The sequence below is a fragment of the Oryctolagus cuniculus genome, chromosome X (assembly GCF_051225735.1).
Source record: "Oryctolagus cuniculus isolate XC-2025 breed Fujian yellow rabbit chromosome X, ASM5122573v1, whole genome shotgun sequence".
In the NCBI taxonomy this organism is placed as follows: domain Eukaryota; kingdom Metazoa; phylum Chordata; class Mammalia; order Lagomorpha; family Leporidae; genus Oryctolagus; species Oryctolagus cuniculus.
The window spans coordinates 37,509,585-37,536,826 of NC_142888.1; the positions used below are offsets into that span (position 1 = coordinate 37,509,585).

The following is a 27,242-nucleotide window of genomic DNA, read 5'->3' on the forward strand; positions in this document are numbered from 1 at the left end:
AAGAACATTTCTCTTCCCCTTTCTTTCATCTTGCTCTAAAACTGTCCCTTCATATCTAGATCACTTAGCCTAGATTTTTCTACCTTTGCTGCCAGTATCTTAGGCATACTTTTTATCCATATATCCCTTTAAATGACTAGAATACCTTACAGTAAAGACTACTTGCCAATTCATTCTCTTGCTGAAAAAGCTGTTAGCAGGTCCTCAACCAACTTCCAACTCCCTTGTCTGACATTCATGATCTTCACAGTGTGGCTGCTTACAGCTAGCCAACCCATAATGACAATGATGAAAGCTGACATGCCTATAGCACTTACTTTGTACCAAGTGCTGTTCTAAGAGTTTGTACATATATAACTTCATTTAATCCTAAGATAAAATCTATGAGGAAACTGAGGCAAGAACAAATTAAGTAACCTGCTCAAGTGGTAGAGCTGGGATTCAAACACAGGAAGGCTGGCCCCAAAATTTGTTCTTTTAACATTTCTTTTTTTTTTTTTTTTTTTTTTTGACAGGCAGAGTGGACAGTGAGAGAGAGAGACAGAGAGAAAGGTCTTCCTTTGCCATTGGTTCACCCTCCAATGGCCGCCGCGGCCAGCGCGATGCGACCGGCGCACCGCGCTGATCCGATGGCAGGAGCCAGGAGCCAGGTGCTTTTCCTGGTCTCCCATGGGGTGCAGGGCCCAAGCACCTGGGCCATCCTCCACTGCACTCCCGGGCCACAGCAGAGGGCTGGCCTGGAAGAGGGGCAACCGGGACAGAATCCGGCGCCCCGACCGGGACTAGAACCCGGTGTGCCGGCGCCGCTAGGCGGAGGATTAGCCTAGTGAGCCGCGGCGCCGGCCCTCTTTTAACATTTCTTATTTTATCCCATTCTGTACCATGAAGTCTCCAATCTAGAAAAGTCACTCATTCACTAACCCAACACTGACTAAACACATCTGCTTACCATAGTGAGGACACCAAGTTAAATTAAATATATCCCCACTTTTAAAGCACCTGCAGTTTAGAAAGGGACATAGATGTACACTTAGGATCTTAAGCACTATGAGATAATGCTACAGAAGCATGGAAGAAAGTCACTAAAATAAACTGGTGGTAGGAGGTGTGGAGGGTTGTTAGGTAAGGCATCGAAGAGGGAAGAAGGAGCAGCTTGTGCAAAGGTGCAATGCATGAGACAACTAGAAACACGGAGTAAATTATGAGTACTATAGTGCAGTGTGGCTGGCATAAAGGATGTGTGCATGAAGGGCTGGGAGGAGAGGTGATTACAGACAAATCAAGAGGGCCTTGTATGTTGTACCAAGGTGTTCCCTTCTCCTGGACTGCCTCTCTGTTGCCTACAAAAAGCTTATCCTGTAAAACCCCTCCCCGATTTCAAAACTTCTTTGAGATAATCCCTGGTCAACCCAAACAGAAGTATGCTCCTTAAAAGGCACTAGTTCATACTCTTAATTAATTACTATATATTTAAAGAGTAGAATCCCTTTTCCTCAAAGTATGTCTTGCATAGCACTGGGGTATACCTACTAGATAGATGTTCTGGTCAAAGTAGGGCCACCTGGCCTGCTTGGTAACTACTGGCTCCAGTAATAGCCTCTGAGACATTTCTAAGCAACTCAAGAGCTCCATAAAACATACTATGAAAACATCATGCTATTAAATTTTATTTAAATAGGATATAATTAATAAATTATATAAACATTTAACTATTTATTTAAATAGCAAGAAACATAAAATCTGAAGTTAGAAGATATGAGTTTGAATCTTGTTTCCTCCATTTACTGGATGCATTATCCTGGACTATTCAAAGAGAGCCTCATTTTCTTCACCTGTAAAATGATGAAAATACCACCCATTGAACAGGGCTACTGGACATATGACATGAGACATTATACATGGAAACACCTGACACACAGATGCTCAATAATATGCTAAGCTAGGATACGGCATGAAGAACTAAGAAGATGTTGACAAGGAAAGAACCAAAAGATTCACCTCCAAACGTTCCTAGAGTTTGCGAACCACACTACATGTTGAAGAACTTTGTAATCTATAATGCTAAGAGGTGAATTTGATTCTAGTGATAATGCCACTTTAAGACAAAGTGGTGTGTAAAAGTTTTCTTGAGAGGCAGGTGGTTAAGATCAAAGTAATAGTATATTTAATAAAGGGGATAGGAATACTCCCTAACAGACCAAATTCCAATACTGAGTGGCTAAGAACTTGAGTGTACTCATTTGAGTGATCTCTTTGTGTTTTATCTGGGGGCAAAGGGGAGATCAGGTCCTTCTCATCTGAGAGACTTTTTATACAATCTGAAAGGCAAGTGATATCAGCAAGCGTTTTTCTCCAGCCCTGTATTTTCTTTCATCCTAAATCATGTCAATTATGTAACTTGTGGAAGTAGCTTGTCAATGAGTTGGGACATGAAGGATCTAGGAGGGGACAAGGATACTGCCAAGGATAAAGATCAAAGGTTACCCACTCTCCACTGAGACACTAGTGGGATCCTATCAGCCTGAAAATCCGAGTTTTAGATTCTAAGTCAAATAGGAATCAGTAGCAGGGTTAGTGTCTGAGATGTCAGCACTTACCTGTTGAGCCAGTTTTGCTGCTGCTGCAGCCAAGCCTGTCTCGATGGAGGCTACCCGTGTCCCTTCACGAACAGGACGATCCTGCTTTGGTAGAGTTGGGGTCACACGGGCTACAGGGAGACAGGATGAGAGAAGGTGTCACTCTCTAAGACAGTTATTAGAATGCCAACTATATATTCCCCACCTCCAAGCTCCCCAAATGTAATCTCATTGGCCTTACTGCTTCTGGCTTTTTCAAAGCCAGATTTTGCTTTCATTTAGGTAAAAAGCTAGCTCACCTATACTCAAAGAACACACCACTGGCCCAACTAACTAAAAAAAGGAAAGGCCCAAATCAATAAAATCAGAGATGAAAAATGGACTGTAACAACAGACACCATAGAAATAAAAAGAATCATCAGAAATTACTACAAAGAGTTGTATGCCAGCAAACAGGGAAAGCTATCAGAAATGGATAGATTCCTGGACACATGCAACCTACCTAAATTGAACCATGAAGACATAGAAAACCTAAACAGACCCATAACAGAGACAGAAATGGAATCAGTAATAAAGTCCCTCCCATCAAAGAAAAGCCCAGGACCAGACAGATTCATTGCTGAATTCTACCAGACATTTAAAGAAGAACTAACTCCAATTCTTCTCAAACTATTCAGAACAATCAAAAAAAGAGGGAATCCACCCAAATTCGTTCCATGAAGCCAGCATCACCTTAATCCCTAAGCCTGAAAAAGATGCAGCACTGACAGAAAATTACAGACCAATATCCCTGATGAACATAGATGCAAAAATCCTCAATAAAATTCTGCCTAATAGAATGCAACAACACATCAGAAAGATCATCCACCCAGACCAAGTGGGATTTAACCCTGGTATGCAGGGATGGTTCAATGTTCACAAATCAATGTGATACACCACATTAACAGACTGCAGAAGAAAAACCATATGATTATCTCAATAGACGCAGAGAAAGCATTTGATAAAATACAACACCCTTTCATGATGAAAACTCTAAGCAAACTGGGTACAGAAGGAACATTCCTCAATACAATCAAAGCAATTTATGAAAAACCCACGGCCAGCATCCTATTGAATGGGGAAAAGTTGGAAGCATTTCCACTGAGATCTGGTACCAGACAGGGATGCCCACTCTCACCATTGCTAGTCAATATAGTTCTCGAAGTTTGAGCCAGAGCCATCAGACAAGAAAAAGAAATTAAAGGGATACGACTTGGGAAGGAAGAAGTCAAACTATCCCTCTTTGCAGACGATACGATTCTTTATTTAGGCGATCCAAAGAACTCTACCAAGAGCCTATTGGAACTCATAGAAGAGTTTGGCAAAGTGGCCGGATATAAAATCAATGCACAAAAATCAACAGCCTTTGTATACACAGGCAATGCCACAGCTGAGGAAGAACTTCTAAGATCAATCCCATTCGCAATAGCTACAAAAACAATCAAATATCTTGGAATAAACTTAACCAAGGACGTTAAAGATCTCTATGATGAGAATCACAAAATCTTAAAGAAAGAAACAGAAGAGGATACAAAAAAATGGAAAATCTTCCATGCTCATGGATTGGAAGAATCAATATCATCAAAAAGTCCATTCTCCCAAAAGGAATTTATAGATTCAATGCAATACCAATCAAAATACCAAAGACATTCTTCTCAGATCTGGAAAAAATGATGCTGAAATTCATATGGAGGCACAGGAGACCTCGAATAGCTAAAGCAATCTTGTACAACAAAAAGAAAGCTGGAGCCATCACAATACCAGATGTCAGGACATACTACAGGGCAGTTGTAATCAAAACAGCATGGTACTGGTACAGAAACAGATGGATAGACCAATGGAACAGAATTGAAACACCAGAAATCAACCCAAACATCTACAGCCAACTTATATTTGATCAAGGATCTAAAACCAACTCCTGGAGCAAGGACAGTCTATTCAACAAATGGTGCTGGGAAAACTGGATTTCCATGTGCAGAAGCATGAAGCAAGAGCCCTACCTTATACAAAAATCCACTCAACATGGATTAAAGATCTAAATCTACGACCCGACACCATCAAATTATTAGAGAACATCGGAGAAACTCTGTAAGATATAGGCACAGGCAAAGACTTCTAGGAAAAGACCCCGGAGACATAGGCAGTCAAAGCCAAAATTAACTATTGGGATTGCATCAAATTGAGAAGTTTCTGTACTGCAAAAGAAACAGTCAGGAAAGTGAAGAGGCAACCGACAGAATGGGAAAAAATATTTGCAAACTATGCAACAGATAAAGGATTAATAACCAGAATCTACAAAGAGATTAAGAAACTCCACAACAACAAAACAAACAACCCACTTAAGAGATGGGCCAAGGACCTCGACAGACATTTTTCAAAAAAGAAAATCCAAATGGCCAACAGACACATGAAAAAATGTTCAGGATCACTAGCCATCAGGGAAATGCAAATCAAAAACCACAACGAGGTTTCACCTCACCCGTTAGAATGGCTCACATACAGAAATCTACCAACAACAGATGCTGGCGAGGATGTAGGGAAAAAGGGACACTAACCCACTGTTGGTGGGAATGCAAACTGGTAAAGCCGCTATGGAAGTCAGTCTGGAGATTCCTCAGAAACCTGAATATAACCCTACCATACAACCCAGCCATCCCACTCCTTGGAATTTTTACCCAAAGGAAATTAAATTGGCAAACAAAAAATCTGTCTGCACCTTAATGTTTACTGCAGCTCAATTCACAATAGCTAAGACCTGGAATCAACCTAAATGCCCATCAACAGTAGACTGGATAAAGAAATTTTGGGATATGTACTCTATAGAATACTATACAGCAGTAAAAAAAAAATGAAATCCAGTCATTTGCAACAAAATGGAGGAATCTGGAAAACATCATGCTGAGTGAAATAAGCCAGTCCCAAAGAGACAAATATCGTATGTTCTCCCTGGTCAGTGACAACTAACTGAGCACCAAAAAGGAAACCTGTTGAAATGAAATGGACACTATGAGAAACAGTGACTCGATCAGCCCTTGTCCTGTCGATGAACAACTTAATACTTTATCCCTTTTAGTATACTTTTTTGTTCTACTTAATACTATTGGTTGAACTCTTTAATTAACACACAATTATTCTTAGGTGTTTAAATTTAACTGAAAAGTTATCCCTGCTAAATATAAGAGTGGGAATAAGAGAGGGAAGGAGATGTACAATTTGGGACATGCTCAATCGGACTTGCCCCAAACGGTACAGTTAGAAACGTGGCAGGGGATTCCAATTCAAGCCCATCAAGGTGGCATGTACCAATGCCATCTTGCTAGCCAAAGTGATCAGTTTCGGTTCACAATTGATCATAATGATAGGACTAAGAGTCAAAGGGATCACATAAAAAAGGCTAGTGTCTACTAATACTAACTGATAGAATTAAAAAGGAGAGAACAATCCAACATGGGAAGCGGGATACACAGCAAACTCAGAGAATGGCAGATGTCCTAAAGAGCACTCTAGCCTCAGAATCAGCCCTTGAGGCATTTGGATCTGGCTGAAGAGCCCATGAGAGTATTTCAGGCATGGAAAGCCAAGACACTCTGGCAAAAACAAACAAAAAACCTAAATGAAAGATCTCTGTGAGTGAGATCCCAGTAGAAAGAATGGGCCATCAAAGAAGGAGGTACCTTTCTCTGAAGGGAGGAGAGAACTTCCACTTTGACTATGGCCTTGTCTAAATAAGATCAGAGTTGGCGAACTCAAGAGGCTTCCATAGTCTTGGTAACTCATGACAAGAGCCTAGGGTGATTACTGACGCCATAAACAAGAGTGTCAACTGTTAAATCAACAACAGGTGTCACTGTGCACTTACTCCCCATCTCTGTCCTTAATGTGTTGTTCAATGTGAATTAATGCTATAACTAGTACTCAAACAGTACTTTACACTTTGTGTTTCTGTGTGGGTGCAAACTGTTGCAATCTTTACTTAGTATATACTGAATTGATCTTCTGTATATAAAGATAATTGAAAATGAATCTTGATGTGAATGGAATGGGAGAGGGAGTGGGAAATGGGAGGGTTACGGGTGGGAGGGAAGTTATGGGGGGAAAAAGCCACTGTAATCCAAAAACTGTACTTTGGAAATTTATATTTATTAAATAAAAGTTAAAAAAAGAAGAAAACAAACAAAAAGAATAACAGTTGGGGTTGCCACTATGGTGCAGCGGGTAAAGCTGCCACCTGCAGTGCCAGCATCCCATATGGGTGCTGATTCAAAACCCCGGTGCTCCAATTCCAATCCAGCTCTCTGCTATGGCCCCTGGGAAAGCAGATGAAGACAGCCCAAGTGCTTGGACCCCTGTACCCACATGGGAGAATTGGAAGAAGCTCCTGGCTCCTGATGCCCAGCGCTGGCTCTTGCAGCCATGTGGGATGTGAACCAGCAGATGAAAGATCTCCATCTCTCTCTCTCTCTCTCTGCCCCTGCCTCTCTCTAACTCTGCCTTTCACATAAATAAATAAACCTTAAAAACAAATAAACAAAGTTAACCTCCCTGAATTGGCATTTAAAGTTGTCCAAATTCTGCTCCTGGGCTATTATCTTCCCAACTTTGTTCATATACCCAACCCACTGTTATGGTCTGAATGTCTCCTCCAAAACACAAGTTGAAATTTTTTTTTTTATTTTTTGACAGGCAGAGTTAGACAGTGAGAGAGAGAGACAGAAAGGTCTTCCTTTGCCGTTGGTTCACGCCTCCCAATGGCCACTGCAGCCGACGCTGTGCCAATTCGAAGCCAGGAGCCAGGTGCTTCCTCCTGGTCTCCCATGAGGGGTCAGGGCCCAAGCACTTGGGCCATCCTCCGCTGTACTCCCGGGCCACAGCAGAGAGCTGGACTGGAAGAGGAACAACCGGGACAGAATCCGGCGCCCCAACCAGGACTAGAACCTGGGGTGCCGGCGCCGCAGGCGGAGGATTAGCCAAGTGAGCCACGGCGCCAGCCCAGAAGTTGAAATTGAATTGCCCCTGTGATAGTATTAAGAGGTGGGACCTTTAAGAGGTGATTCTGTCATCAACCGTCATGAATGGATTAAGATCATCACTGTGGAAATGGGATGGTTATAAAATGGGGGAGTTTGGACCTTTCTTCTCTCTCCCCTGTACGATCTCACCATGCGGCACCTTCCATCATGGGATGATGTAGCACAAAGTCTACATGATGCCAGATGCCAGCCAGCACAAAGCTCATGGACTTCCCAGCCTCCAGAACTGTGAACCAAATAAACTTTTACTCAGTCTGTAGTATTCTGTTATAGCCGCAGAAAACAGACAGAGACACCCACACTCTAAGATTCTCCAGATAGATGGCTTTCTTATTACAATTCCTGAATATGTATAGCTCATTCTCACTCCCTGTGCCTTCATTTAAACCATCTACTCTGACAGGAGTACCTCCTTCCCTTTTGCCTGTCTATTCATAACTTGCTCTTCCTTCAAAGACAAGCTGGAATCAGTCTCTTATGGGAAATCGCCAGGACTTCTACAGTCTCAGTGACTTTTCCTTCCTCTGAACTTATGATCTATATAAGCCACTTCAAGCACAGCACATATAACCTTGTCTCATCGATGTTGATGTATGCTTTTTTGTCTACAAACCAGGCTGAATTCATGAAGACTGACTTCTTGGATAACTCTTTTATGGGGCCTTAACAACCTTGAATCCAAAAATAGTTACTCATCCCACCTTTTCAATAGAAACTACATTTCAAGATAACCAAATAGCCCCAGATGACGAGGAGCAGCTCTTTAGTACCGAAGAAAACAGCTAATAAATGTAGAAGGAATGGCAGAATTAGAAAATCACAAATTTCAAGTTCTAATGAAACAACTGATTCTAGACAAGTGGATAGTCACACAGCACCAAATTACTTGCCATTCTCAAGAAGAAAATTCTGGGGCTGGTGCTATGGCATGTCCAGTAAAGCAGCTAGCTGCCTGTGATGCCAGCATCCCACACAGGTGCTACTTCAAGACCCAGCTGTTCCACTTCCTTTCCAACTCCCTGCTAATGAGCCTGGGAAAGCAACAGAAGATGGCCCAAGTTCTTGAGGCCCTGCACCTACATGGGAGATCCAGAAGTTTTTGATTCCTGACTTTGGCCTGGCCCAGCTCCAGCCATTGTGGCCATTGGGGGATTAAACCAGCGGGTGGAAGAGATATCTTTCTCTCTCTCCCCTTCACTTGCCTTCTCTCTCTACATAACTCTGCCTCCGAAATAAATAAATAAATCTTTTTCTAAAAAGAGAGAGAAGGGAGGGGGAAAGGAAGGGAGGGAGAGAGAAAGTAAGTCTTCTATCCATTGGTTCACTCCTCAAATGGCCACAACAGCTGGAGGTCGGCCGATCTGAAGCCAAGAGCTTCATCCGGATCTCCCATTTGGGTGCAGAGGCTCAAGCACTTGGGCCATGTTCCACTGCTTTCCCAGGCCACTAGCAGGGAGCAAGATCAGAAGTGGAGGAGCTGGGTCTCAAATCAGCGTCCATATGGGATGCTGGCGCCGAAGGAGGTGGCTTAATCTACTACGCCACAGTGCTGGCCCCAATAAATAAATCTTTTAAAAAAGAAGAAGAAATACCTAATTTTACAATGGTAAGATCAGGAAATCACCACCTAAACAAAACATTAACTTTGGTGTCAGTAATAGACAGCAAGACATTTTGAACTTCCTGATGTAACACATTAGGAAATTCACAGCATCACCTGGGGAAGTAGTTATGTCAGAGTTAAAAATCAAGCAAGTCATTCTTATTGCTTCCAGTGTTTATGAATAAAAAACAAATTAAATGATTCCATGAGAAAACAAGCAAAACTTCTAAGATAACTGATCTAGTCTCTTGAAAAAACACCTTATCACATGGAAGCAAACAGACAATTGCAGAAGGTATGACATGCTAAAGGGTAACTGTATCAGTTTCTACAACAAATAAATAGCATGAAACAATAAAGGGGAGGGAGTAACCTAGATAAAGACTTAAAAGGCATGACTGTTAAATGCCACATAGACCCTGCTGAATTAGATGCTGACTTAAGCAAATCCATTGTAAAAATAACCATTTCAGACAAAGTAGGAAGTCTGGTTATGGGCTTGGGATTAAATATCAAATAATTATCAAATAATCATTGATTTTATCATGTATGATAACAGGCTTATAGTTTTGTGAAAAAATGTCCATATTTTTTAGAAATGCATACTGGGGGTCAGCACTGTGGCACAGCAGGTAAAGCTGCAGCCTGCAGTGCCAGCGTCCCAGATGGGTGCTGGTTCAAGTTCCGGCTGCTCCACTTCCAATCAAGCTCACTACCATGGCCTGGGAAAGCAGTAGAGGATGGTGGAAAAACAGTAAAAGATGACTCAAGTCCTTGGGACTTTGCACCCACGAGGGAGACCCGGAAGGAGCTCTTGTCTCCTGGCTTTGGATCTGTGCAACTCTGGCTGTTGAGGGCCCGTGGGGAGTGAACCAACAGATGGAAGACGTCTCTCTCTCTCTGCCTCTCCTTCTCTCTCTGTGTAACTCTGGCTTTCAAATAAATATATAAATCTTAAAAAAAGAGAAATGCATACTGAAGAAGCTGGCATTGTGGCATATTGGGTTAAGCTTCTGCCTGTGATGCCAAAATCCCATATAGGTGCTGATTCGAGACCCAGCTGCTCCACCTTCTGATCCAGCTCCTTGCTAATGCACCTGGGAAAGCAAGAGATGCCCCAAAGTACTTGGGTCCTTGCACGGACAAGACTCGGATGAAGCTCCAGGCTCCTTTCTTTGGCCTGGCCCAGGCCCAGCCCCAGCCATTATGGACATTTGGGAGTGACCAGCGGATGAAAGCTCACTCGCTCTCTTTCTATGCCTCTCTTCTCTCTGCAACTCTGCCTTTCAAATAAAATAAATAAATAAATCTTTAAAAAAATACATTCATACTGAAATACATGGTGGAAATGAAATCGTATCTGGTATTTGCTTTTTAAAGCAAAGACAATTTTAAAAAAAAGAAGAAAGAGATAAATATGGCAAAATCTTGATGACTGCTCACCTACATGAAGGATCTTTGTGAGTGAGACCCCAGCAGAAATAAGTGGCCACAGAAGGATGTACTTTTCTCTGAAGGGAGGCAAGAACTTGCACTTTGCTTATGGCCTTGTCTAAATACTGATAGAGTTTGTGGATTCAAAAAGCTTCCAAAGCCTAGGCAGCGCATGTCAAGAGCCTTGGGTGTTCACTGACATCATACTCTAGAGTGTTAACTGTTAAATTAACAATAGGAGTCAAAATGCACTAACGTTCCATGCAGGACCTCTATCCTCAATGAGCTGTATTATGAGAGTTAACTGTAAAACTTGTTCTCAAACAGTTTTGTGTGTGTGTGCATGCAAATTGTTGAAATCTTTACTTAGTATAGTATAGTGGTCTTCTCTGTATAAAGTTAATTGAAAATGAATCTTAATGGAGAATGGGAATGGGAGAGGGAAGAGGTGGAGGGATGGGAGGGTGGGAAGAATCACTATTTTCCTAAAGTTGTACTTATGAAATTTGTACTCATTAAATAAAAGGTTTCTTTGGGGGAAATAAAAAAGACACCTGCATTCTATATCAATGTCTGTGGGTTCAATTCCTGGCTGTACCTCCTAATTCCAACATGCTATCAACAAAGACCCTAGGAGATACCAATGATGGTTCAAGTAATTGGGTTTCTACCACCTATGTTGCAGACCTGGATTGCATTCCTGGCTCCCAGCTTCAGCCCCAGCCCAGTCCGTGCCCAGACCCAGCTGTTGCAGGCATTTAGGGAGTGAACCAGTAGATGGGGATGTTCTCTGTCTCATAAAAATGTTTTTAAATTATTATTTGGGAGGATTTTACATAATCTTACAAATAATGGAATCCTGTCAGTTATAGCAAAATGGATGGAACTCGAGGCTATCATGTTAAATGAAATAAATCAGACACAGAAAGACAAATGCCACATGATCTCCCTCATATGTGGAAGCTGAAAAAACCCCTCAATCTGCTGATTACTAGAAGCTTGGAGGGGTAGGTAGGGATAGAAGGAGTTAGGATAATGGGTATCAAATCAGAGTTAAACTGAAGGAATAAATTCTTAGTGTTACAAAGCACAGTAGGACGGGCCGGAACTGTGGCACAGTGGGTTAATGCCCTGGTCTGAAGTGTTGGCATCCCATATGGGCGCTGGTTCGAGACCCGGCTGCTCCACTTCCTATCCAGCTCTCTGCTATGGACTGGGAAAGCAGTAGAGGATGGCCCAAGCCCTTGGGCCCTTGCACCTGCGTGGGAGACCCAGAAGAAGCTCCTGCCTCTGGCTTTGGATCGGCACAGTTCCGGCCTTTGTGGCCATCTGGGGAGTGAACCATCAGATGGAAGACGTCTCTCTCTCTCTCTGCCCCTCCTCTCTCTGTGTAACTCTTTCAAATAAATGAATAAATCTTAAAAAAAATAAACAAAATATAGTAGGAGATAGTAATTCATAATAACATAGTATACACTTTTATGAGCAAACAGAAAAAAGCCTCCAATCATAAAGTAATGTGAAAGAAAAATGTTGATTACCCTGATTTGATTAGTATACATGTATTGAAATGTCATAATATAGCTTATAAAAATATAATTATTAATAAAATTTTTAAAAAATTATTGCTATTGTCAATAGGATCTTTTTCTAAGTATATTATGGTTATTACTAATATAATTCTTAAGTTTTGAATATCTGGTTTATATCCAATGATTACCCAATTTATTGAATTCTATTACTTTTAACAGTTTTTAATTCATTCCTTTGTATTTTCTAACATGTTTTAGTCATATATATCTATTTTCTTTTTTTTTTTTTTTTTAGATTTTATTTATTGAGAGGTAGAGTTACAGACAGAGAGGGAGAGACAGAGAGAAATGTCTTCTATGTGCTGGTTCACTCCCCAAATGGCTGCAATGGTTGGAGCTGGGCCAAAACAAAGCCAGGAGCCAGGAACTTCTTCCTGGTCTCCCATTCAGGTGCAGGGGCCCAAGCACTGGTTCCATCTTCCACTGCTTCCCCAGAACTGAAGCAGAGAGCTGGATAGGAAGAGCAGCTGGGACACGAACCGGCATCCATATGGAATGTCAACACCGCAGGCAGAGGCTTAGCCTACTATACCACAGCACCAGCTTCTCTATTTTCTATATATATTACACAATTATATAATTACTTTCACTTGTCAAGTACTTATTAAACATCTCCCAAGTACTAGGTACTATGTATGGTGCTACAGATTCAATGATGCACAAAAATGACAAGGATTATCACCCTGAGGAATCCTCAAATCATGATAATTTGGTCCCCTAATTTTTTTTTTTGACAGGCAGAATTAGACAGTGAGAGAGACAGAGAGAAAGGTCTTCCTTTTTCCGTTGGTTCACCCGCCAAGTGGCTGCTACGGCCGGCACACTGCACCAATCCGAAGCCAGGAACCAGGTGCTTCCTCCTGGTCTCCCATGCAGGTGCAGGGCCCAAGGACCTGGGCCATCCTCCACTGCACTCCCGGGCCACAGCAGAGAGCTAGACTGGAAGAGGAGCAACTGGGACAGAATCCGGCGCCCCAACTGGGACTAGAACCCGGGGTGCCGGCGCCACAGGCGGAGGATTAGCCTAGTGAGCCACGGTGCCAGCTGGTCTCTTAATTTTTAAAAGGTATTGTTCTTATTAGTGCTTCATTTCTAATATAACTGTTTAGAACTTCCTTAGAACAATGCTAAATAAAAAGCAGTGGGCACATTTGTCTTATTCTTGATTTTAATGAGAATAGCTTCAGTAGACTGTGTCAACCTTTTCAGAGTTAAGAACTCACTTTGAAAATGTGGTAAATTGGGGCCAGTACTGTAGCACAGAGAGTTAAGCAGCCACCTGCAAATCCAGCACCCCATATGAGTGCCAGTTTGAGTCTATGCTCCTCCACTTCCAATCCAGCTCCCTGCTAATGTGCCTGGGAAAGCAGCAGCAGATGGCCCAAGTACTTGAGTCTCTGCCATCCACATGAGAGACCCAAATGGAGCTCTAGGCTTTTAGCCTCAGCCTGGCACGGACCCAGCTGTTGAGGCCACTTGGGGAGTGAACCAGAAGATGATAAATCTTTCTTAAAAAAAGAAAACATGATAAATGTTACTAGCAAGGAAAATACATTTATATACACATACATTTATATAAAGTTTTAGATAATTCAAAGATCCAAAAGTCCATGAACACAAACTAAAACAGTTCTCTATAGTTTCATCCTGTTGATCTTAAGATAGACATTCTTCTTCATATTAAGGAAGCAACCTTTTATTTCTGGATAACTAAAAGTCACTATTTTTGAGATTTTTTTTTAAATTTAATTATTTCAGAGGCAGAGAGGGGAGGGGGGGAGGGGGTTACTCCCCTGACAGCTTGTTCACTCCCCAAATGCCCCTAACTGTGGGGGCTGTGCTTAGCCAAAGCTGAGAGCTGAGAACTTAGTCCAGGTCTCCGTGTGTGTGGCAGGAATCCAAAGAACTGAGCCATTACCTGCTGCCTCCCAGAGTACACATTAGCAAGAAGCTGGGGTTGGGAGCAGAGCCAGGACAGTTTGATATGGAATACAGGCATTTCAAGTGGTGTCTTAACTACTAGGTCAAATGCATCTCAACTTTGGGTTGCTTTTATTGTTTTGTAGGGTTTTTTAAAAAGTCACAAATAGGCATAGCGTAAGAGAGATAGCACACAAGAATAGACAAAAAGATTGATGGCACAAAGTAGATGCTCCCCAAGCAGTCCATGATATATATGAGTTAGTAGATAATGTAAAGAAAGCATTTCATGGGCTGGCATTGTGGCATAGTGAGATAAAGCCATGTCCTGCAGTGCCGACATCCCAAATGAGTGCTGGTTCAAGTCCCAGCTGCTCCACTACTGATCCAGCTCCCTGCTAATGCGCCTGGGAAAGCAGCTGTGGATGGCTCAAGTCCTTAGGCCCCTACACCCATGTGGGAGACCTGGAAGAAGCTCCTGGCTCCTGGCTTCAGCCTGGTCCAGCCCCAGCCATTGCAGCCATTTGGGGAGTGAATCAGTGGATGGAAGATCTCTGCCTCTGTCTCTCTCTCTCTAACTCTGCCTTTCAAATAAATAAATCCTTTTAAAATTTTTAAAAAGAAAGCATTTCAGCTTAGTGAGAATATGGTTCTAGTACTAATAGTTACCTAATTGTGGGGAGGGAACCAATTAAGACTCAGTTCAACATTATATTCTAAATAATTCTAGTTAGATTAAAACATTAGATGTTTAAAAATCATGCTTAAAAAATACAGGGGTGGGAGCGTGCATTGTGAGTGCATCAGGTTAAACTACTGCCTATGATGATGGCATCCCATATAAGTACTGGTTCAAGTCCCAGTTGCTCCACTTTTAATCCAGCTCCCTGCTAATACACCTGTAAAAACAGAGGAAGATGGCCCCAGTACTTGGGTCACTGCCACCCATGTGGGAGAGTCAGACAGAGTTCTGGGCTCCTGGCTTGCACCTGGCCCAACCCCGGCTATTTTGGCCAATTGGGGAGTGAACTGGCAGATGGAAGAGCCCTTTTTCTCCCTAACTATCCCTTTCTTGTAACTCTACCTTTCAAATAAATAATTATTTTTTTTGTTTTTTAAATGCATGAGTGCTAATTATCTGTTCTCTGACCAGGGAAACAATGGAAAAAAACAACATTTGATATAGAAATATCCAGGTTTTTCATTCATGAGGGAAATTACTATAAGCAAATTGTATTTTTTTTAAAAAAGATTTATTTATTTATTTGAAAGTCACAGTTACTGAGAGGGAAAGACAGAGACAGACAAATATTTTCCATCTGCTGTTTCACTTCTCAGATGGCTGCAATAGCAAGGGCTTTGCCTCGGTCTCCCAAGCACTTGAGCTATCTTCCACTGCTTTTCCCCATGCTTTACCCACAACACCACAATGCCAGCCCCAGCAAACTATATCTTTAAAAAGTATGTGTATTTGTGTGTGTGTATATACAGTCCCTGATTTATAACGGTTAAACACTGTATACTTTACAATGGTATGACAATGATACATTCAGTAGAAACAGTACTTTGAATTCTGATTTTTGATCTTTTCCCTGGGCTAGGGCTTACACCCTACCATGTAACACTCTCTTATAATGTTAGTCATCAGCAGGGAGCCACAGCTTCCAATTGGCCACAGGATCATGATATTCTATAGTGTTGTTAAGCTATGATATTTGATAAATTGGGTGCATTAAAATGTATTTTCCAATATAATATTTTACACTTTGTGTTAATCAAGTTGAAATTTTGAGGCATAACTGTGTATGTGTATGTGTGTGTGTGTGTGTGTGTGTGTGTAAGGCAAAGGATAGCTATTAGCTATTTCTTTACTATCTAAATAGAAAGGGCAATTTAAAATGCTTGAAGACCCACAGGGATAAATGGGCAAAGGATAGAATCAAAATTTCCAAAATAAGAAATTGTAATGTACAAAAACATAGGCAATGATTAATCAAAAATGTAAATTAAACCAATGAGACTTGTTTGCTTATGAATTACCAAAGATCAAGGTAGACATTCCACATTTGCAACCAAGTATCTTTCTCCCTTTTCTGTTTAGTAATAAAAACTCTGATTTTGTGGGACAGCAATATGCCTAGATAAAAAACTACACTTCCTGGCTCCTGTGACATGTAGTCTTGGCCTTGACATAACTTCAGCCAAAGAGATGTTCAAAAGTAGAGGGGAACAGGTGTTTACCATAGAATATGATAGGAAGTCCAACTATCCACACTGGAATGCTTGGGTTTAACACCTGGCTCTGGCTCGTGATTCCAGCTTTCTGGTAATGCAGATTCTAGGAGGAGCAATGATGGCTCAAGTAGCTGCGTTCCTGCTACTCATGGGAGACCTGAATTAAATTCTCAACTCCAAGTTTTGGTCCCAGGGATGACTAATGCAGGCATTTGAAAGGTGAACCAGTAGATGGGAACTGTCTTTCAAACAAATTTTTAAAAATTAGACCTTAAAACTCCTTGGAGGAGGTGAGGCTTAGCAGGCCATTTCCTTTTTCCTTTTGCTTTTCCCTTTTCTCCTGACTGCAACCCAGATTCAGTGCTGGAGGTAAAGTAATTATCTTGTGATCCTGAGGGAATAAGCACTCACTAAGGATGCTTGAGAGGTTCCTGCTATTCATAGGCAAACACTATTCCTCAAGGCCTACAAGGATTTCATAAAGAAGCATTCTCACACATGGCTGGTGGGAGTGTAAATTGGTACAACTTTTCTGAAAAGCAATTTGGCAATTAGTATCAAGAGCTTTAAAAACATTCATATTAACAAACTGTGTTGGCAAGCGTGTAGGGAAACAAGCACTCTCATGCATTGCTTGTAGCAGTGTAAACACATCTCTAAGATCTATTATTGAGTAAAGCAAAGCATGTAACAGTGTATAAAGTATGTTTCCATTTGAGTAAAAAAATAAAGAAAACATATACACATATTTGCTTATTTATACATAAATGATCTCTGACAAGATAAATAAGAAACTGTAACAGCAGTTGACTCCAAGTAAGGAACTGGAAAGCTATGGAACAGGGTTGTGAAGGAGACTCTGCACAGTTTTATCCTCATATACTTTGGTCCTTCTAAGGTTCCATGGGGATTTATCTGAAGTAAATAATCACAGAAATACATTTATGTACAAAGATGTCCATTCCAAATGTTATCACTAACTATGAAAACTTGACTATAGCATTAAAGGAGAAGCTAAGTAAATTGGGACTATCCATGGAATAGCTATTTTATTTCTATTCAAATATTTTATTTATAACCCATGGCTTAAGAACATGTTTATGGGGCCAGCACTATAGTATACCAAGTAAAGACACTGCCTGCAATGCCCACATACCATATGGGTGCAGGTTTGTGTCCCGGCTGCTCCACTTCAGACCCAGCTCCCTGCTAATGGCTTGGGAAAAGCAGTGGAAGATAAAAGCTCCCAGCTTTGGCCTGACCCAGTGTCAGCCGTTGTGGACATCTGGGGAGTGAACCAGTGGATGGGAGCTCTCTCTCTCTGTCTCTCCCTCTCTCAATAACTCTTTCAAAATGAATAAATCTTTATGAACATGCTTACAATATAATATTAAAAGACCAGGTATATTTATTAGTGTTCAATTTTTAAAGTCAATTTCTAGTAGATGTGGAATGTTAATCACAAGACAATGTATACAGTAACAACTTGGATGGTTTAAACATAAAGTGTGGATCACAGAAGATTGGAGGAGGGTAAGAACAGGGGCAGTGATATGCGTATCTTACAAAGTAGGTAATCAAGAGAGACTGACAGAAATTAGTGAAAGAAGAAATAGAGTTGATAAATAGGGAAATGAGGATATAAACTACTTTATCACCTTTAATTCTGAAGGCATTTACTAGGAAAATGAACACTATGAGGTTGCTGTTTAGACACAGGATTGAAGGTAGGAAAAGCAGGTGCAGAAGAACTTTGCATTTAATCTTAAACTCTTTTTTGTACTATTTGATATGCTATACATTCTACTTTGATTAAAAGGCAGAAAACAAAATGAAAAAGTAGGATACACAACTGTATACACAGTGTGATTTCAAACACCAAAAAGGAAAAATGCAGAGAAAACAAATACTAAAAGAAAATATGTCAAAATTTTAACAGTGGTTAATTCTAGATAGCAGAATCATGGGCAGTATCTTCTTTATAACTTCCTCTATTTTCAGTATTTTTCCTTATTTTTTTTTTTGACAGGCAGAGTGGACAGTGAGAGAGAGAGAGACAGAGAGAAAGGTCTTCCTTTGCCGTTGGTTCACCCTCCAATGGCCGCCGCGGCCGGCGCGCTGCGGCCGGCGCACCGCGCTGATCCGATGGCAGGAGCCAGGAGCCAGGTGCTTTTCCTGGTCTCCCATGGGGTGCAGGGCCCAAGCACCTGGGCCATCCTCCACTGCACTCCCTGGCCACAGCAGAGGGCTGGCCTGGAAGAGGGGCAACCGGGACAGAATCCGGTGCCCCGACCGGGACTAGAACCCGGTGTGCCGGCGCCGCTAGGCGGAGGATTAGCCTAGTGAGCTGCGGCGCCGGCCCTTTCCTTATTTTCCATTATACTAATGAGAAAAATTTACTTTGATAGAGGAGAAAATACAGGTAAAACTTACAGGAGAAAAAAAGTCAGAAAATGGGTCTAAAATTAAAAAAAAAAGAAAGAAACATTTGCTGATTGACTCACTAAGAGAGCCCTTCCCAGGAATATCCTGCTGCCCCACTCCATCAACCCTCGGCAAACACCAGAAAGGCCAAATATGGCTGAGAGGGAACAACAGGCATTCACAGATCCCAGCACCCTCTATAGCAGATATTTCATTGTGTGCATTCCTCCTTTGCAATGTGACTTTGCAGCTGTCCTCTCAAGAGGTGCAATCTACTTCCCACCCTTGGAACCAAAGCTTGGCTGTGTAATTTGCTTTTGGCCAACGGAACGGTAGCAGACATAAGTAGAGGCTTGAAAAGGATTTGCACATTTAGGTTTTTCCTCTCTTGCTGCTGGAAACCTTGCTCCTACTTTGTGAAAAAGATTGGACATTTTTTGAAAGACTATGTGGAAACAGGCCCTGGCCATCTAAGTTAGGACCCCAAGGAAGATACTTTTAGAATATCCAGCTCCTACTCTAGCTGGCCCAAACTGGAAGAACTCAGCCAACCTATAAAATCATGAGACATGACCAACTATTGCTACTTTAAGCTACTACATTTGGGGTACATTTAAGCTACTACATTGGGGTACTTTAAGTTACTACATTTATTGAGCAGCAAAAGCTTGCTGATAGACCCTCCAATGTGAAACTTAGTCCACAAGATAAAGAAAATTCTGTGATCACTCTAATTCCTATGTCCAACTCAATTATCATTCTTCCTTCCTCCCTAAGGGATGGTTTCTCAATATAGGAGACAGCTTTGGGCTTTGCAGAGTCAGCAAAATTTCCCTCTTGGACAATAAAATAACTAAAGGGCTGGGATGATGACATCACAATGTTTGCAGAAGCCTTAGACTGCTCTGTGAAATCTGAGTTCTTTCTTCCTTTCATCTCAAACCATGTAATATCAAAAGCAATGCTCCATTACTTCTGGTTTTGCTGCACTGATCATACAAACTCCATGTTTTACTGAGGATTTTAGCTCCGGCACCTAACATGGTACCTGAATACCACAAATGCTTGCAGAATAAACAAATGAGTGACTGAATTAGGTATTCTTAGATTAAATATCCCTCCTGCCCCAGCCTATATTTTCTCCAGACCACCCCCTACAAAGTTTAAGAGACTGGATCACCTTTAGGACTCCAGGGAGCATCATCTGAATTCTTCTTTTTCTTGGGTCGAGATTTCAAAGCAGGGTCGTCCTCATCAGACTCCAGTGAAGGGTAGACTGCAGGGAAAGGGGAAAACAGGACAAACTGAGATCTCATCCAAAAGGGTGAAGACAGAATGATAGATATCTATTTAACTCCTCCCACTCCCCTACAAGTGTACCCTTTCCTTAATCCATTCTCAACTCCAAGAACCCCTGAATATGCCACACATATTTCATGCCTTTCTTTCTACCTTTGCTGCAAATGTCCATTTCCAAGGTTCATGTAATTCTGACTCATTCATCCAATGTCCACTCAGTGCCTAACTTCATGGGTTTCACTTTACTCTTCAAAATTTAGCTCTAGATTCATCTCCGCACAAGCAGCCTTTCTTCACTCTCCTAATATGATTCTGCCTGCTTGTCAGCTCACCATTATATCCTATGCATACTTCTATTGGAGTTATTTGTTATATAGTATTAAAGTGATTAGTAAATCTGTTGCCTCCAATTTACCATGAGGGCAGGGACACGTATTATTTCATATTAAGAGAGACTAACACAATGAAGAGTAGGTGTGCCCAGTGTTTGCTGACTGAATGGAAAAATAAGTGATATATAATTAATTCACAAAGGGAACAGAAAGAGCACTTGGGTGAATTAGGAACAAGATTACTGGAACTGCATGATCTAAATGACAAAACACACATACAGAAGTTATCTCATCTAACACAAACACAAACACATGGCTTTATCACATTGTCCTCGTAATTCACAAGCTACACACACAGGATTTAAAGGGAAGATGATCTAGAAAGGTCCTATTGATGAGGTCCATACTCTGATAATAGGGGCTGACGTTGCTGTATGGCAGGTTAAGCTGCTGACTGCAATACCGACATCTCATGTGAGTGCCAGTTCAAGTCCCAGCTGCTCTGCTTCTGATCCAGCTTCCTGCTAATGTGCATGGAAAGGCAGTGGAAGGTGGCCCAAGTATTTGGGTCTCTCATGGGGGAGACCTGTATGGAGTTTCTGGCTCCAGGCTTTGGACTGGCCCAGCCCTGGATGTGGCAGGCATTCAGGGAGTAAACCAGTAAATGGAAGATCCCTTCTCCATCTGTTCTTCTCTGTCACCCTGTCTTTCAAATAAATGAATAAATCTTAAAAAAAAAAAAACCTCTGAAACTGCTGCTAAACCTAGAAGAGAAATAATGTCAAAGAGTTAAAATGTCCTCCTAAATTATTGTAACGCCACTATTTCTAATAATCAGTGTCAAAATTCTATAGAAAATCCTACTTCATCAGAGGAACCTAGCTGCCTACTTCTTCCTAGAAGGGCCACTTTGCAGAAAAATAAGTCTACTTTTCAGGCCTTCCTCCTTGAGCAAAGAATTAAGAACTCCTGTATAATGATTTTCTTTTAAGAAAGAGGAGTAATTGTCCCTAGAAGGAAATGACACCTGGTAACACAGAGTAGTTAGTGTTATTTCACTGCATCTGAAAGATTTTCCAACTCAAGAGAAGTGAGATATGAAAGAAACACCCTGAGCCTCAGGGTCACAATTATTTTGAAATCTTGGACTGACCTACTAGTGACCTGGGAGAGCTTCTCTAAGTCTTATTATCTTCTTCAATAAGCCTGAAATAATAGATACCACCTGCCTTGCAAAGTTGTTGAGAATTAAGAGATTCTATCTGCAAAGTAACTTACAAAAGTAATTCCATTCTAAAGTTCAGGTCTTATTCAAGAGGGGATAAGATGTAGATAATAATTAACTCTGTACACTGAAAGAAAATATGTTTCAATATGCATATTAAAAATATGCACTTCCTCAACATGAAAAATAGCTAATATCACAATAGTAAAAGACTGAAGTTTTCCTTTAAGATCAAGAATAATACAAGACTGCCCACATCATTACTAGTCAACACTATAAATTATTTACTAGTACTGTTAATTCTAGCCATAGCAATTAGGCAAAGAAACAAAAGAGAAATAAAAGACAATCAAATTAAAAAGGAAGAAGTAAAACAATCTCTATTTACAAATAAACTTACATAAAAAAATTCTGAAGAATTCATATATACACAGAGAACAATTTAGAGCTAGTAATAGAATTCAGCAAAGTTCCAAGATACATGGTCAACAAACAAAAATTAGTTGTCTTTCTCTGTGTTAGTAATAAAAAATCTAGAAAATAAATTAAGAAAAATATTCCATTTATAATATCAACAAGAATAATATAGGTATGGATAAATTTAACAATGGAAGTACAAGATTTGCATGCTGAAAACTATAAAGTATTGCTGAAAGAAATTAAAAACCAAAATAACCAGAAAGACATCCAATGCTTACGGACTAGATGTCTTAATATTGTTAAGGTAGCTATAAAGCAATCTATAGATTAAATGCAATCACTATCAAAATAACAATGCTTTTTATTTTTTATTTTTATTTTTATTTTTTGCAGAAATGGAGCTCTTAAAATTTAAATGGAATTGCAGGGGACCCTGAATAGCCCAAAGAATTGTTCTCATCCATTTGTGTTTCTGTAACAAAAACACCATAATTTGAGTAGCTCATAAATGACAGAACCTTATTTCCAATAGTTCTAGAAGTTGTGAAGTCCAAGATCAAGGCACCAGCAGATTTAGTGTCTGATGAGGGCCTGCTTCCTGGTCACAACTAGCCGGCTGTCATCTTACTGTATCCTCACATTGGCAGAAAGAGCAAGGGATCTCTTAAGGGTGTCTTCCATAAAGGCAGCAATCTCATTCATGAGAATTCTGCCTATCATTCCCAAAATGCCTGCTCAGCAAGCACTATTACACTGGGGATAGGTTTCAACAAAGGAATTTGGAAGAACACAAACATGCAGCCCATACCAACAATGTTGAAAAAGAACAAATTGGACAATTCATATTTCCTAGTTTTAAAACTTTCTACGATGGCCGGCGCTGCAGCTCACTAGGCTAATCCTCCGCCTGCGGCACTGGCACACCAGGTTCTAGTCCTGGTCGGGGCGCCGGATTCTGTCCCGGTTGCTCCTCTTCCAGTCCAGCTCTCTGCTGTGGCCCGGGAGTGCAGTGGAGGATGGCCCAAGTCCTTGGGCCCTGCACCTACACAGGAGACCAGGAGAAGCACCTGGCTCCTGGCTTCGGATCAGCACGGCGTGCCGGCCACAGCGGCCATTGGAGGGTGAACCAACGGCAAAAGGAAGACCTTTCTCTCTGTCTGTCTCTCTCACTGTCCACTTTGCCTGTAAAAAAAAAAAAAAAAAAAAAACTTTCTACGAAACTACAGTAATCAAAACATTATAGTCTCAGTATGAGAACAGACATGTACATTAATGGAATAGAACTGAGAGTATAGAAAGAATTTCATATACCTATAGTTAATTGATATTAGGGGTGCCAAGACCATTCAATTGAAGGAATTACCTCTTCAATAATTGATGTTATACAAAGAAAGAATAAAAATATCAATTGATAATTTAAAGCTGAATGCAGGCCGGCGCCGCAGCTCACTAGGCTAATCCTCCACCTAGCGATGCCGGCACACCGGGTTCTAGTCCCGGTTGCCCCTCTTCCAGGCCAGCTCTCTGCTGTGGCCAGGGAGTGCAGTGGAGGATGGCTCAAGTGCTTGGGCCCTGTACCCCATGGGAGACCAGGAGAAGCACCTGGCTCCTGCCATCGGATCAGCGTGGTGCGCAGGCCGCAGCGCACCAGCCGCGGCGGCCACTGGAGGGTGAACCAACGGCAAAAAGGACGACCTTTCTCTCTGTCTCTCTCTCTCTCACTGTCCACTCTGTCTGTAAAAAAAAAAAAATTAAAAAAAAAAACTGAATGCAAAAAATTTATTCAAATCCAAAAGAAGGAAATGAGAAAAAGGAACAAAAAGTAGATGTAACAAAGAGAAATAAATAATACTAAACCTTTATCTTTATATAACTTCAATTACATTAGTTTAAAAACACCAACTAAAAGATCATTAACGCTGTCTATAAGAAAACTACTTAACTGTAATCATAAAGGTAAGCTAAAAATAAAAGGATAGAATAAGATGTAATATATTAACACTAATTAAAGAACTCTAAATCAGTTATATTATCAAAGTAACTACAAACCAAAGAAAATTACCAAGGATAAAAAGGGATATACCATTATTACAAGCAATGAATTCATAGAAATAGTAATCTTAAACGTGGATGCACCTAGCAGCAAAGGTTCCACATATATGAAACAAACACTGTTAGGGCGGAAAGGGCAAACAGAAAAATCCTCAAATACTCTTGGAGACTTCAACACATCTTTCTCAGTAATCAATGAACCAAGTAGAGAGATCTGCAAGGACACAGAAAAGTGTCATCAACCAACTTGATCTAATCAAAATTTATAGGCCACTTAACTCAGTAACAATAGAACAGAATTCTCAAGTTCATAAAGAAATTTCACCAAAATAGACTAAATCCTTGGTAATAAAATACATTTCTCTTTTTTAAAGATTTATTTATTTATTTGAAAAGGCAGAATTGAGAGAGAGAAAGAGAGAGACAGAGACAAAGATCCTCTATCCACTGGTCCATTCCTCAAATGGCTGCAACATTGTGGAGCTGGTCCAGTCTGAAGCCAGGAGCCAGGGAGCCTCCTCCGGGTCTCACACATGGGTAACAGGACACCAAAGCACTTGTACCATCCTCTGCTGCTATCCCAGGCACACCAGCAGCGAGTTGGACTGGAAGTGGAGCAGCCCAAAAGAAATCATACAAAGTATGTTCTCTGACCACAGTCAAACTAGACCATGAATCAGTATGGAAAGATAACTAGAATATCTCCAACACTTCAAATTAAAACATCCTTAGGGCCAGTGCTGTGGCATAGCGGGGAAAGCCACCACCTGCAGTGCCGGCATCCCATATGGCACTGCTTCGAGTCCTGGCTGCTCCACTTCCCTTCCAGCTCTCTGCTATGGCCTGGGAAAACAGTGGAAGATGGTCCAAGTCCTTGGGCCCCTGCACCCTCTTAGGAGACCCAAAAGAAGCTCCTGGCTCCTCGCTTTAGATCTGCGCAGCTCCAGCCATTGCAGCCAAATGGGGAGTGAACCAGCAGATGGAAGACCTCTCTCTCTTTGCCTCTCCTCTCTCTGTGTAACTCTTTCAAATAAAATAAATAAATCTCAAAAAAAAAAAAAAAGAAATTAAAACATCCTTTTGATCCACGGGTCAAAGAAAAGAGTTCAAAGATAGAAAATAGTTTAATGTGACACAGAAAATTGGTGAGACATAGATGAAGTGCTGCTTAGAAAGAAATTTAAGGGGGCTGGCCATGTGACACAGTAGGCTAAGCATCAGCCTGTGGCCACCATCCCATAAGGGTGTCTGCTCGTGTTGCGGCTGCTCCACTTCCAATTCAGCTCTCTGCTATGGCCTGAGAAAGCAGTAGTAGATGGCCCAAGTGCTTGGGCCCCTGCACCTGTGTGGGAAACCCAGAAGAAGCTCCTGGCTCCTGACTTCAGATTGGCTTAGCTCCAGCCATTACAGCCATTTGGGGAGTGAACCAACGGATAGAAGACCCCCCCCCCCCAACTGTCTCTCTATATATATAACTCTACCTCTCAAATAAATAAATAAGAAATTTAAGCATTAAATGTTTACATTAAATGGGCCAGTGCTATGGCACATAGGCTAAGCCTTGGCCTGTGGCACCAGCACCCCATAAGGGCGTCTGTTTGTGTCCCAGCTGCTCCATTTCCAATCTAGCTCCCTGCTGATAACCTGGAAAAAAGTGGAAGATGGCCCAAGTCTTTGGGTTCCTGCACCCATGTGGGAGACCTGGAGGAAGCTCATGGCTCCTGGCTTTGGATTGGCTCATCTCTGGCTGTTGAGGGCATTTGGGGAGTGAACCAGCAGATGGAAGACCTTTCTGTCTCTCCCTCTCTCTGTCTGTAACTCTACTCTCAAATAATAAATAAAACCTTCAAAAAAAGTTTACATTAGAAATGTAAAAAAGGCCTCAAATCAATAATCTTTATTTCTACTTTTGACATTAGAAAAAGAATAAAATAAATCCATAGCAAGCAGAACAATAATCTCAAGAGCAGAAATCAGGGGAAGAAGAGAGGAAGGGAATATTATGTTCCAAGAATTGTATCTACAAATCACATTGAAAACTAATGATAAACTAAATTTTTTGAAAAGCAAAAATTAATGAAATTGATACAGAAAATGGAATTGAAAGCTTTGAAAAGATCAATTAAATTGACAAAATGCCAACAAGAATGACAAAAAAGAAGCCACAAGTTACTAATATCAAAAATGAAAAAAGGGCTACCACTAAATGTCCCAAAGAAAATTAAAGGATAATGGGAGAACTCTATAAACTCTATGCCCAGAAACTGAACAACTTAGATGAAATGGATCAATTATTTGAAAGACACAAACTACCAAAAAATCATTCAAGGTGAAATAAATAACCTGAAAATCCTACAGCTTCTTTAAAAATTAATCCCACAGTTAAATTCTGAAAAAGAAATCTTGGAACCCAGGTGGTCACATTGTAAATTCTATCAAATCTTTAAAGAAGACAAGACACCAATTCTGCATAACGCCTTCCAGAAAATATTTTCTTTAAGAAGAAGGAACATTTCCCAACTCATTTTTTGAGGCCAGCATTAATCTGATACCAAAACTAGAGTAAAAGAATACAGGAAAAGAAAATTACAGATCACTATTCTCCATGTACACATGGAGAATATGTGTATATATACACACACACACACACACACACACAAAATCTCTGGTGAAATACTAAATTAATTCTGGCAATATGTAAGAATAATAATTATACATCATGATCAGATGGAATTTATCCTGTGAATACAAGGTTGGCTCAATATTCAAAAATCAATGTAATATACCATATTAACAGACTAAAGAAGAAAAATGGGGGAGTGGGCATTTAGCCTAGCAATTATGACTCCACTTGGGACAACAACATCCCATATTAGAGCGCCTGGGTTTAAGTTCTGACTCTGCTCCTGATTCCAGCTCCATGTTAAGATCCTGGGAGGCAGCAGTGATGGTTCAAGTAACTAGGTGCCTGCCACTCAACTGGGAGAACTGGATTGAGTTCCTGGCCCCAGGCCCCTGTTTGTGTGGGCATTTGAGAAGTGAACCAAGAGATGAGAACACA

The 27,242-nt window shown here is 41.0% G+C and overlaps 1 protein-coding gene across 7 annotated transcripts in view; it reads right to left on the reverse strand.

The window, feature by feature from the left end:
* Positions 1-27,242, reverse strand: part of PHF8 (PHD finger protein 8) — a 107,492-nt gene that overhangs the window by 6,087 nt on the left and 74,163 nt on the right. For all 7 annotated transcript variants that reach the window (XM_070067348.2, XM_070067349.2, XM_002720027.6 and 4 more), the window contains 2 exons: positions 20,034-20,129; positions 2,598-2,707 (listed from right to left, as the gene is read on the reverse strand). In XM_070067348.2, coding sequence (XP_069923449.1) covers positions 2,598-2,707; positions 20,034-20,129 — 206 coding nt within the window. The remainder of the gene's footprint in view (positions 1-2,597; positions 2,708-20,033; positions 20,130-27,242) is intronic.